Raw genomic sequence first — 12,381 nt, forward strand, 5'->3', positions numbered from 1 at the left:
ACTTTTCCTGACAATGCTAAAGGGCAACTCTAGCCAAACTAAAGGTTCCTACAGCATACCTAATTTTCACTTTCAGCTGATGAATGAATATTTCTTGCCATCTCTAATTCTGTAAATCACTAGTTGAACTGAAAAATATGGTTTTATGATTTATGAGAAAATAATGAAATATATTTTTACACATTAATCAGGAGTTGTTGGACCTGTGAAGACCTTTAGCCCTGACTTTGCCAATTGCACATTATACTTTACAGCCTCCTGATAATCTATTCTATTTTCTGTAGTGAAAAAAAATAAATGATTTCCAGACGATTATGGAGACATTTTCTCTCTCTTTATTTTTGTGATAAGTACTTCCAATGGTTGTGAATTAATTCATTTTCAAAAGCAATGTTCAGATTGGTACTCATATAAGGCCATGTACTGTGTAATGGGCACTTTACACATTTTATAATAAATGAAGGATTTTAATACTTTCATTGGATAATCAGACACAAGTAAGCAATAAAGTAGGTTCCAATAGCGTAGGTATGATCATATGGCAATTTTAAAAGAATATTTACAGGAAGAAAAAAAACAAAACTTTGGTAGCTCCAAATTAAAGGCACCTGAGAAAGCCACTTAGGGCAACTGTTGGGCCGTTCTATTAGGCAATGCTTTGACACTTTTGGGGAGTGTTGGAGCTTTCCATTACCTCCAAAACTCCATCCCTGCCAGGATACAACAAAGGATGGACAAGCTTGGACACAATCAGAGAATGCTGGAGCTTTGTCTGTCAGAACTGTCTAATATTTGTTTGACATACCATGGATTTTAAGGTTTTAAATAGGCCTGAACTTTGTACCTGCAGCATTTTTCCTTTAAATGCATCACTGTTTTTTTTTTTTTATATATATATATTAAGGATAGTTTCTTTAATGCCCCCCTTTTGGAGGGTAAGGCCCTTTTATGAACATTGTGCCATTTATTTCTGTACAAATGTCCCTCTTTTAGGTGTGATGTACAAATCTGAATAGATGAATGTACTGTTAACGGTCAAAGTGCTTTAACATTTTTTTTAATCTTTTGCTTTCCGATATATGGACCTTGATGTCACAGGCTTGCCAACCACAGCCAAAGAGAACCCATCCTCCCCCTGGATTCACTGAAGACCAAGAAGTCTAAGAAACAAGTGGTCTTCTCCAGAGCCTCTGCTGCCAGATATGGGTTGGCTGATTCCCAGTGCCAGGTTACTGTCCCAGTTACTGCCAGCTGGGACAATGAATGAAAAAGGCTCCGGCAGGAGCCAGCCACTAGAATGAGAAGGGGTTGATCAGTGCCACACTCGAGTTTTGAGGGACTGAGTAGAGAATTGTGTAAAGGGGTCCCAGGGCACTGGAGGCTTTCCGGTGAACAGAATTTCCAGGAACAATTATGGCTCATTTTTCAAAATTTTAAGCAACAGGCAAGTAGAGTGCACAGTGGAAATTCCAAGGAGAGGGTTCTGCTCAGTAGGGACAAGGGAGCAGTGTGCATAGTAGAATGTCCAGGAACAGGGTACCAGGATTTCTAGAAAAGTTGAGCAGAGTGCACAGCAGACCTTCTATCCTTTACCAGACAAAGGGTGACATTGGATGATGTCTGATACTGCCAGACCAGTGCAAGTGTCAGTCAAAAGGACCACAGATTCAGCTTTACAGCCATAACCCACATGTCTGTAGGACTACTACAGCTGATCTGTGACACGCGGTTTCTAAAAGCAGCAAATGAAAAAAAAGCTTCTTTGTATTCCAGTAGTTAGGGATTTTTGTGATTCAAAATATTGAAAATAGAGGTTAAGGCAACTAGCATGGTCAGAATTAGACCGTCAATGGCAGACAACATATTTCTTTTGAAGCAAGAAACACCAATGGACACTTAAGTTGTGGACACCAATATTCGCATACATTGTATATAATTACAAAGCATGTAACTGTTTTAGAATTATTTTAGGCTCTCACATTTTACTGTATGTAGCTATTGCCCAGATATAATAATTGCATTGGTAATTTCAAATTGTGACCTATCTTTCTATGCTTGCCTGCACTTTCTGCTGTTATTGTAATTGTAAAGCTATTTGATGGAGCATTATGAAGATGCTCAGAGCTACTGTACAATATGTTCCTGGTAGAGCAGTTTTCTGCAATACTTTGCTGCTCTGCTAAATTCAGCCTGAGACTCTACAGACTAGCAATGTTTTCTGGGCACTTTCAGAAACGCACCACTCAGAGCAATATTAACCAAGCAGAAGAGTCATTAAACTATCTTATTAGAAATAACAGCAGGCTATAAGGGTCATTGTTAGCAGACAGTAACAATAATGCCTCCTCAGCTTAACACTAAGAGCTCTTATCCTCTAATTAAGAAATGATATCCAAACAAAAAAAAATCATATATTAAAATAATGACACAATCATCAGTGGGAAGAAACTTTTCAAACGAGAATATATTTTACAATTCATTCACCTTTAAGCATCACACCACATAACGTGTATTAAAACCAAGGGTATGGGGAAGATTTGTGGCAAATGGTAGCATCTTAAAAACAATCACAGAACTAAATTTATAAACCAAAATACAATGCCTTTCCATGCCTTTGCCATCATACTTCTGGATAGTATAGAACACTATTCATATACTGAATGTATGTAACACCAAGCTGCAGTTTAAGCAGTAACAGGTTTATTAGCTCAAATCCATCTCCTGCCTTGCATACATAATAGCATTCAAAATGTGGTCTTTGTACTGTGTTTATTTAGTCTTTCTCCAGAATATGTTCCCACCCACTACAGGTCCATCACGGGTTTCTGCAGTAAGAGAAAAAAATTCTAACTCTAAAAGTACAAATAGCGAAAAAACCATCATAGTGCCTTGGTACTGACAATTACAAAATACCCTTGTCCCTTAAGATCATTCTAATAGTCTACTGTTCTTTTCTTGGGAAGAAGCAAACATGTGGGTCAGAAATTACTTGAGTCTCTCTATCAAAAGTTGTGTACCACCTAAAGCGATGTCAGTAAATTGAGAGATTTCAGCATAATCTAGGTTTTTGTCCCTACACAAGGACACAATTTTTAAGTGGTCTGTTGCATTGAACTTTATTTTAAACTTCTCTGCAATAACATAAATGGTAAAACTAAAGACAATGACCAGAAATAAGTGCTCCTCTGATTTTAAGTGTGCCTAAGAATGGTGTTTTGTATTGGAAAAGCATTACTCAAAATGATGGGCCAGAAAGCAGAATTTCAAGGTGTAGGAAGAAGAAGATGTGATCGTAGTGTGGATCTCCCTTTCCTATTTCAAGTAGTGGCATAAAAAGTCCTAATGGATTTCCTCTACAAACTGATCGCTGTTGGCGTTGCGTCCTACACTCAGGCACCCTTCTACATATCGTTTGGGATTGCCCTATGTTTCAAACTTTTTGGCTTAAACTCATACAGAAACTCACAGACATATCCCTACATGATAACCCAGCGGCAGTCCTCCTTAACCATACCCCCTTATCAAGGACACGGTAGCATAAATCCCTTCTCAAACATCTCCTCAATGCTGCACGGGCCAGCATCCCACCCTTTTGGAAACAACAGTCTGCACCAACAGTGGCCCAATGGTTCGCAAGGGTAAAGGACTTTGAGCAAATGGAAGATCTGACCTCCGCTTTGCGAGATAAGTCAGAGGAACATAAGTCCAGATGGTTTCATTGGAACCTCTTTCACTTCTCTGACAAATTCCACCAATACACGTCAGGATCCTCTGTCTAGGATGCCCATTGTCTGTTCAGTGTTGTCGACCTTGGCTCCCTGGGGGTAATTGCCCCTCCCCTACCCCTTTTTGATGTTTATATATTATTTTCCTTTTTTTTCTCCTTTCTCTCTCTCTTTCTCTTCCTTTCTCTCTCTCTCTTTCTCTTCCTCTCTCTCCCTCTGCTCTCTCTTGCCTTCTTTTTTCTCTTTCTTTCCCTTTTTTCATTTCTCTTTTTCAATTAAAAGACAAAAGTGATGGGCAAAGAAGTTTTTGTTTACCCTGTATTAGACTTCAGCTAATATAGTGAGCTTGATCAGGTAGCTCCCTCTACTCACAAGCAATTGATATGTATGATTGATGTACACAATGCGTTCGTAGCAATCTTTATGCAATACGAAGTTGTCTTTGTGTGTCACATCTTTAAATTTTTTTAAAAAAAGTCCTATTGGCATCCTAAGTTTGTAATTAAGCTTAAGAACCAGCAATTGGTGCTGTAAATACCAGAAGGTAATGATGCAGGGTCAAGGTTAATAAGATTTAAAGTAGGTTGGGATAACACATACAACAATTACCTTTATTTGTGTCTTATGTTTTCTTGTGTAGATAGTATTTGGTAAATTGGTAAATACACCACCAGGGCTGATGAGAGAGGTTACAGAGAGGTTCTGTAGTTTCAGTAACATGCAGCTATCCTCTTTTTTTGTTGAAAGTTCATGATTGGTGTACTCTACAGTTCTAAGGCAGATCTGCATATTAACCAGAAAGTAAGGTGTTCTCAAGAGAACACTGAAATTAACATTTTTGCTGTAACAATCATGTTTTCCCATAGCGTAAAAAAAACCTTGGGAACTATAGGTTCTATCATCAACCACTTGCATCTCAGGCAACATAAACTCTAAATACTTCCCTGAAAGTAATCCTAAAAAAGTTGGTCAATACTTACTGCCTGCCCCCTCATACTAACTTCACCAGTGGTGATCTTCATACATGTAATTTTTCATCCATAGATAATTGTAATAACTGAAAATGCATTGCTTTTCCGTTCTCCTGAATAAATGCATGTACAGCGGTCTGATTTGCCAAGATCCTTCAGTTTAGGAAACAAAGCAGTCATGATTCATGGAGATAAATAATGTTCAAAATTAACTGATCAGTTTGTTTGCCTTTTTAACCTCTTTAGAAGAGTAGAACAGAAGAAGTTTTAGTTTTATTCCAACTGTTGACAACAATTACCTGTAAGCATAAGGCCAGGTCTAAAAAAGCTGTGTGGATAGGAAAATGCATACAAAAAAAGTTACAGCTAGTTTTCTACATGTCCAAAATGTGCAAAGATGCTGAAGCAGTGCATAAAATAAAGATGCCAACCATGCATGGATAAATGCATAGCAGGCCCTGCTGCTATGTATACGGGTAGTAACTCTGTGATGTGAATTGCCAGGGCTAGGCCCCAATGAATTAGGCTTCACACATGTTGGGAGCAGCAGTTAAAATGGCTGCTCAGTCTATGGCTAACCTGTTTTTCATCCACCTTACCAACCATTCAGTGTCCTCCACCCCTCTCTGCCAATCCCTCTATTGGCTCCCAGTCAACCAACAAATAAAATTCAAAGTACTAACGATAATTTACAAAGCCACCCACAACTCGGCCCCCACATCACTAACCTATTCCCAAAATACCAACCAAGCCGCTCTCTTCGGTCCTCCCAAGACCTCCTGCTCTCTAGCTCCCTTGTCACCTCCAGAATTTCTTCAGAGCTTCTCCCATCCTTTGGAACTCCCTATCCCAATCTGTCCGACTGTCCCCTAATCTATCCATATTTAGACGATCCCTGAAAACTCTTGTCTTTAACTGCTTGCCGACTAGCCGCCGTCATTCTACGGCGGCATTTTGGCTCTCCTGGGCGAGAGCCCGTACAATGACGTCGGCTCTTTTTGCGGCCACTAGGGGCGCATGCGCGCTGCCGGAGGCACGCGCGCCCCCCGCTCGTCCGTGAACCCCGTGCGGGTGCCCGGCGGGCACGATCGCCGCCGGGCACCCGCGATTGCTCGTTACAGAGCGGGGAACGGGAGCTGTGTGTCTAAACACACAGCTCTCGGTCCTGTCAGCGGGGGAAATGCTGATCTTCTGTTCATACAATGTATGAACAGAAGATCAGTGTTTCCCCTAGTGAGGCCACCCCCCCCACAGTAAGAACACACCCAGGGACATACTTAACCCCTTCCCCGCCCCCTAGTGTTAACCCCTTCACTGCCAATGGCATTTTTATAGTAATCCAATGCATTTTTATATCACTGATCGCTATAAAAATGACAATGGTCCCAAAAATGTGTCAAAAGTGTCCGAAGTGTCCGCCATAATGTCGCAGTGCTGAAAAAAATCGCTGATCGCCACCATTACTAGTAAAAAAAAATATTAATAAAAATGCCATAAAAATACCCCCTATTTTGTAAACGCTATAACTTTTGCGCAAACCAATCAATTAACGCTTATTGCGTTTTTTTTTTACGAAAAATATATAGAAGAATACGTATCGTCCTAAACTGAGGAAAAAAAATGTTTTTTTATATATTTTTGGGGGATATTTATTATAGCAAAAAGTAAAAAATATTCATTTTTTTCAAAATTGTCGCTATATTTTTGTTTATAGCGCAAAAAATGAAAACTGCAGAGGTGATCAAATACCACCAAAAGAAAGCTCTATTTGTGGGAAAAAAAGGACAACAATTTTGTTTGGGAGCCACTTTGCACGACCGCGCAATTGTCTGTTAAAGTGACGCAGTCCTGAATCGCAAAAAGTGCTCTGGTCTTTGGGCAGCAATATGGTCCGGGGGTTAAGTGGTTAAAGAAGCCTATCCTGCTTCTAACTAACACTGTTTTACTGCCTCCATCAGCTCATCCCCCACAGCTTTTACCTTTTGTATCAATTGACCCTCCCTTTTTAGATTGTAAGCTCTAACGAGCAGGCCCCCCTGATTACTCGTGTACCAAATTGTAATGTAACTGTAATGTCTGCCTTTATTTTGTTAAGCGCTGTGCAAACTGTTGGCGCTATATAAAACCTGTATAATAATAATAACCTAAAACTTGTCATGCAGTGGCAAACACCAGTGACTTTGATAGAAAGATACAGCAAATGTACACTTACAATTTGGATTCCTGCTCATCGGGAACACGGTAGCATTCGGATTGCGAACAATGTCCTGCCAGTTTATGGTGTCTGCATAACACAGGAAATCATTGCGGTCCAGATACACTCCTCCATTCAGAATCTCTACAGTGAAAAAAAAACAAAGGAAACAAAATATAAGAAAACAAAAGAATGGATGTTTATGTGCTAATATTGTTCCTATGATATTGTAATTTCAGGGATACTTGTTGTCTAAGTTTCCTGGCTCACCTGCTGAACATTCAATTACATGTCAAGTTAATTAACCTCTTCATACAGGACTAGCTTCATGTCATAATCAGCTTTTATTGTTTTATCAATCAACATATTCATAATTGTGAATGCGTACTGGTTTGCTCTTCATAACACATATTCTTGCAAATTGACAGGAGGGAAGCAATTAATTAATGGGTATAAAGAATGTCTAGCATTGAAGCTTTTGCCAAGTCAGGACAATGAAGATAGTAGATTGTTTACAGCACTTTTTGCTTTGGCACACAGCGTTTATTCCTTTCTGAGTTTAACTATTGGATTCATGAAAAGTTTCTACATTGTTTGTTTTCTTTTCAGTTAAAAACATGCATAGGAAATAAGATGGGGATTTCAGTGCCAAAAAAGCTTTTAAATCATGGTCAAAAAAAGTCCTTTACATTTTCTATTTTTTTTTTGTTTTTGTCTCAATTGACATTAAGTGACACATTTGATATTGTTCCGTAACTAGAGACAATGCTCATAATCCCATGATTGCTGTCAAACATGATCGGTGCCCAAAGCTGCTGGATTCAGAACATATCACTGACAATAGAAATTGAGTTGTTTGTAAATTAACATTTTTTAATGTGTTTTACATTTTGCATAATACACATGACAAAAAAATTATAACAATGCATGAATTTCAACATTATCACAATCCCTTGACTATAATTTGACTCGTCTGATCAGTTTACTTAAAAGAAAAAAATGTGTTCAACAAGCAAGTTTTGGGTGAGCTGCTGTAAGTTGAATAACCTGCAACATTCTTACATCTTCAAAGACTCAAGTGATGAGATTTCTCATTTGTAGATGTTTTTTCCACCTCCTTCAACTACACCAGAATGTCACTCTTACTGCTTCAAAAGGCCATTGTAATACAGCAAATGGAATGAATTAGCTCAAAAAAAAAATTTATTTCTTAAAAATATATATTGTATCTTTATTTGGATGGTGCATGACAGCACAGCTTCATCAGTCCCTCGTAAACCACATAACCACACCACTTTCCCAGACCCTTTCACATCTGTCACACGTGTTCATGGTGAACCTGCTCTCATCTGTGAAAAAACACATGGCGTCAGTGGCGGACCTGACAATTCTGGTGTTCAATGACAAATGCCAATTGAGCTCCACAGTGTCGGGCAGTAAGCACAGGGCCCACTAGAGGATGTCGGGCCCCCCGGCCACCCCATGATGTCTGTTTCTGATTGTTTGGTCAGAGACATTCACACCAGTGGCCTGCTGGAGATCATTTTGTAGGGCTCTCATCCTAGACAACAAGGGGTTAAAGCTGCGCCACTGCACCAAAACTTCCACTGAAGTCCACTGAAACTAAAAGTTGTTACAGTCCATGGGGTACACTTTTCACTGTGCACCCAGATTGATCTAATCTTGTACGGTATGCTCCTAATCACCACCGTGACAGTGCTCACCCTGTTCCTCCTTGCACAAAGGAGCAGATACCGGTCCTGCTGATGGGTTAAGGACCTTCTACGGCACTGTCCAGCTCTCCTAGAGTAATTGCCTGTCTCCTGCAATATCCTCCATTCTCTTGAGACTGTGCTGGGAGACACAGAAAGCCTTCTGACAATGACACGTATTGATGTGCCATTCTGGATGAGTCGAACTGTCTGTGCAAGCTCTATAGGGTCCAGGTATTGCCTCATGCTACCAGTAGTGACACTGACCCTAGCCATCATGCTACCAGTAGTGACACTGACAAACGATATGGCATTTTTTCGTTCCTAACACTATTAATACCCAGTCCATATCGATATAGATATTCAGTGTGATATTTTTCCCCTGAGATCTGTTTTCAAATTGTTCCATTCATTTTTGTTGAGCAGTGTATTTAATCTTAAAAATGGTTGTAAACCTCACTCATGACATCTGAACAAAGCACATATATCTGTAGTGTTTACTTATCTCTCCACAAAGCTTGAAGTGTCATTTCTCTCTAGTGCTTCGTTCCTCTGTTATCAGCATGTCTCACATCTAAGATGTTTTTCTGACACATGAGCTATATTTGTGACGGGGGAAGAGCTTGGCACACAGTTTGTCTATTCACAACACACTCTGTATCCTTCCTTCACTTCTGTGTACTGTGTGAAAGGTGGTGTGTGACTTCCCCCAATCAGCTCTCACAACGTAACTGCAGCTCTCCACCCCCTCCTCTGTTTTCCTGATAGATGAAGATGGGTTTTAACACAATTTTGCCCTTTTGAAGGGGTGTGGGGAAGAGAAGACCCCAGATAAACAAGTAAAACGTATGTAGGAAGGTTTGTTTCATCCCTGTGTATCATCTGAGGCTGTTTACTTCACTGGAAAGGGTTTTCATTACCATTAATGTGTGGGGTAACATTCACTTCAAAGTGTTATTACTTAGATCTGCTGTATTGACCACATGTACATTTAACTATTGCCAAAACTTTTTTATTTTGTTTTAGATAGATCATCTTTATTGTTTTTTTTTTTTTTTTTTTTTTTTTTTATATGTTATTGGTGTCCTTATTGGGGAGAGTTTCTCTTACAGAACGGGAAGTCATTTAACTCTGTTCTTCAACTGTCTTTCACACTTGCCTTGATGAAGAAGCCCTGCAGCTCCAAAATTCTACAAACTGATGTCATTTGAATTATGAAACTATAAACTTCACTTAAAATAAAGGTGTGTTGTCAACATATTCTATTTATGCTGATTACAATGACATTCCTTGGTTATTACAGCATCCTATTAAGAAAGGTTGAATCCAGTATGGTGTGCCATGGGGATAAAGGAATCGCTTCAACAGGGACAAAGACAAAAATAAAAATGATGGACTGGCAAAAGGTAGGCACTTGTTTTATTGCTGTGTGTGCTCAATCACTTCTCCCTTTTAATCTGCTGGTGAAGTATGGATAGGAAATGAGGGAAAAGCTGTCTAGTGGGGGTCACAGACAAAAGTGAAAATGTAGATGAAAGTTTAAAAAGTTACTCCATTTTTGTTGAGAAAAAAAACATTCCCCTCTGGGTGATTTATGTACATTACAACGATTTCAACAAACTTTGTTGCAGATTCTTACCTTTTGTTATTCTGAAGAAATCACTTTGTGTTTCTCTGTGTCCATGTGGAAAATGTGTCTAATTGGAATGGTTTCATAATTATAAATCAGCAGCTGCAATTGCAGAGCTCTAATGAGGAAAATTGCAGGGTCTGCATCCCTTTAGACGTGATTTCTTATTGGGAGTATCTGACCAAAAATTAAATTTTTGTTGCAGGGGATGCCGGAAATCTGACTTGAATCTTAGTGCAGATTTCTGGGAAAATCAGGAAAATATGTTTCTGGGGGGCATTCTGTGTACAGAACACCTCCAGGTAGCCATATTGCATTGCATTTTACAGAAAATGACAGTGCTTCAGATTGAAAAAGAAAGGTATTTTTTTAAAACATTCAATTACAATATGACTTAAGTCGCAACTGTATATAGTTATATACTATACAATTTTTTTTTATTTGATATTTTCCGTTCATGAAAGTGGAGTTACCCTATAACTTTTCATCACTCTAGCCAATAAAAATGGCTGGAGTTAGGCTATAAACTATCATTCTTTTTCATTTTGTATATGAAAACCTTTCGGTCTAATATACTTGTGGGTTTCTAGTTCCAATAGTTTTTATTGAAAAAAAGTTTTTCCAACACAGTTTACAAGCATCAGAGAGGAAATACATCAAACAGGGCATTGGGTACAAGAAGGACAACTCCAGTTAAGTCTTATACACATGTAATCCTAGGGTGGTCACTCGGGGTTAGGGACAAGAGTCTCGCCACCCGCACCCCCCTTGCGATCCCTCTCAATGGTCGCTCCAGGGAGCACAGTCAGCGACCTCCCCCCCCCCCCCCCCCCCCCATATGGAGATATGCCCCCTTTTTGTATTTTAAGTTCCTATAGCAGTGGTACCCTACCCCCCCGTGAGCATGTGTGGTAAACAGATGCAGGTTGAACACAGAGGACTAAAGTAACTGAGTTTCCTTGTATAGGAGTAGTATCAACAAAACGGAATAGAACAAAATTATATAAAACAGAACATAACAAAACACATTTCTCCCGCATTCAAGTCCTGAGTGACGTGTGTCTGTAGTCTACAGCAGCCTCAATAGTACCAGTACGTAATATAATATTATTATTTGGGACCCTTTACAAACAAGCACCTCCTTTATACCAATTCAACCAGCCCTCCCATTCTTTGGCCGTCTTATCATAGTTACCCATAGCTGAAGCATGAAGTACTTCATACGTGCCATGTGTATGTATTATATGTATGATCTCCGTGATTGTGGGCATTTCCACTGATTTCCAATGTCTCAGAATAGCAAGACGAGTAGCCATAATAATATGCGATACGATGGTCTTATGTGTTGTCGGTATAGTGTGTAGGTCCAGCGAAAGTATCGCCATGGCTGGTGATAACGGGCGGTGTACTCCCGTCACCACAGCCATCAACCTCTCAGTCTGTTTCCAGACTCGGTGCAATCTGGAGCAGGACCATAGAATGTGGCACAGTGAACCTTTTTCCCCACAGACCCTCCAGCACAGCGGGGATGCTCCAGGGAACATTCTCGATAATCTATACGGGGTAAGGTACCATCGAAGTGTGATTTTTTGTTGCATTTCTCTCAGGTTAGTACTTCTCGTAGATGCGTAGGTAAGTTTAAATGATCTTTCCCACTCCCACGTTGCATGTTCCACCCCCAATTCTCTTTCCCATGCTAGCATATGTTGGGATTTTTCGCACAGTAATTTACTTTGGAGGGTGTTATATACAATAGAGATTCCTCCTGTCGAGCTCTGAAGGTCTTTATAGAATCTCAAGATCTTCCCCGGTATGCTGGTCAGCAATCCCGGGGTGGCCTTCCACAAGTGGTCTATTTGCATGTATGCATACTGGTCTAAAGCTGTAAGGTTATTTTCTGTTTGGAGTTTAGCAAATGGTCTAAGATGTGGCCCATCTACTATGTCCTCTACATTTTGGAGCCCCCTATCTATCCAAGTCGTGACATTTAAGTTTGGTATCAAAAGTCCTAGTGCTGGTAATGGAAGTTCCACTGATGATATGTCTACTTCCCCTTTTGTATGTCCGGACAGGTATAACCACGCTCTGATCGAGGCCTGTATAGGTGGGGCTAATTTTGTGGTAAGTGATCTTGCAATTGGGGCTGTTA

At 39.8% G+C, this 12,381-nt stretch overlaps 1 protein-coding gene across 1 annotated transcript in view; it reads right to left on the reverse strand.

The window, feature by feature from the left end:
- ERBB4 (erb-b2 receptor tyrosine kinase 4) overlaps nucleotides 1-12,381 on the reverse strand; it is a 1,211,692-nt gene that overhangs the window by 415,756 nt on the left and 783,555 nt on the right. The window contains exon 4 of the mRNA XM_040358486.1: nucleotides 6,909-7,034. Within this exon, the coding sequence (XP_040214420.1) occupies nucleotides 6,909-7,034 (126 nt within the window). The remainder of the gene's footprint in view (nucleotides 1-6,908; nucleotides 7,035-12,381) is intronic.

Source organism: Rana temporaria, chromosome 6, assembly GCF_905171775.1.
Source record: "Rana temporaria chromosome 6, aRanTem1.1, whole genome shotgun sequence".
NCBI classification, from domain to species: domain Eukaryota; kingdom Metazoa; phylum Chordata; class Amphibia; order Anura; family Ranidae; genus Rana; species Rana temporaria.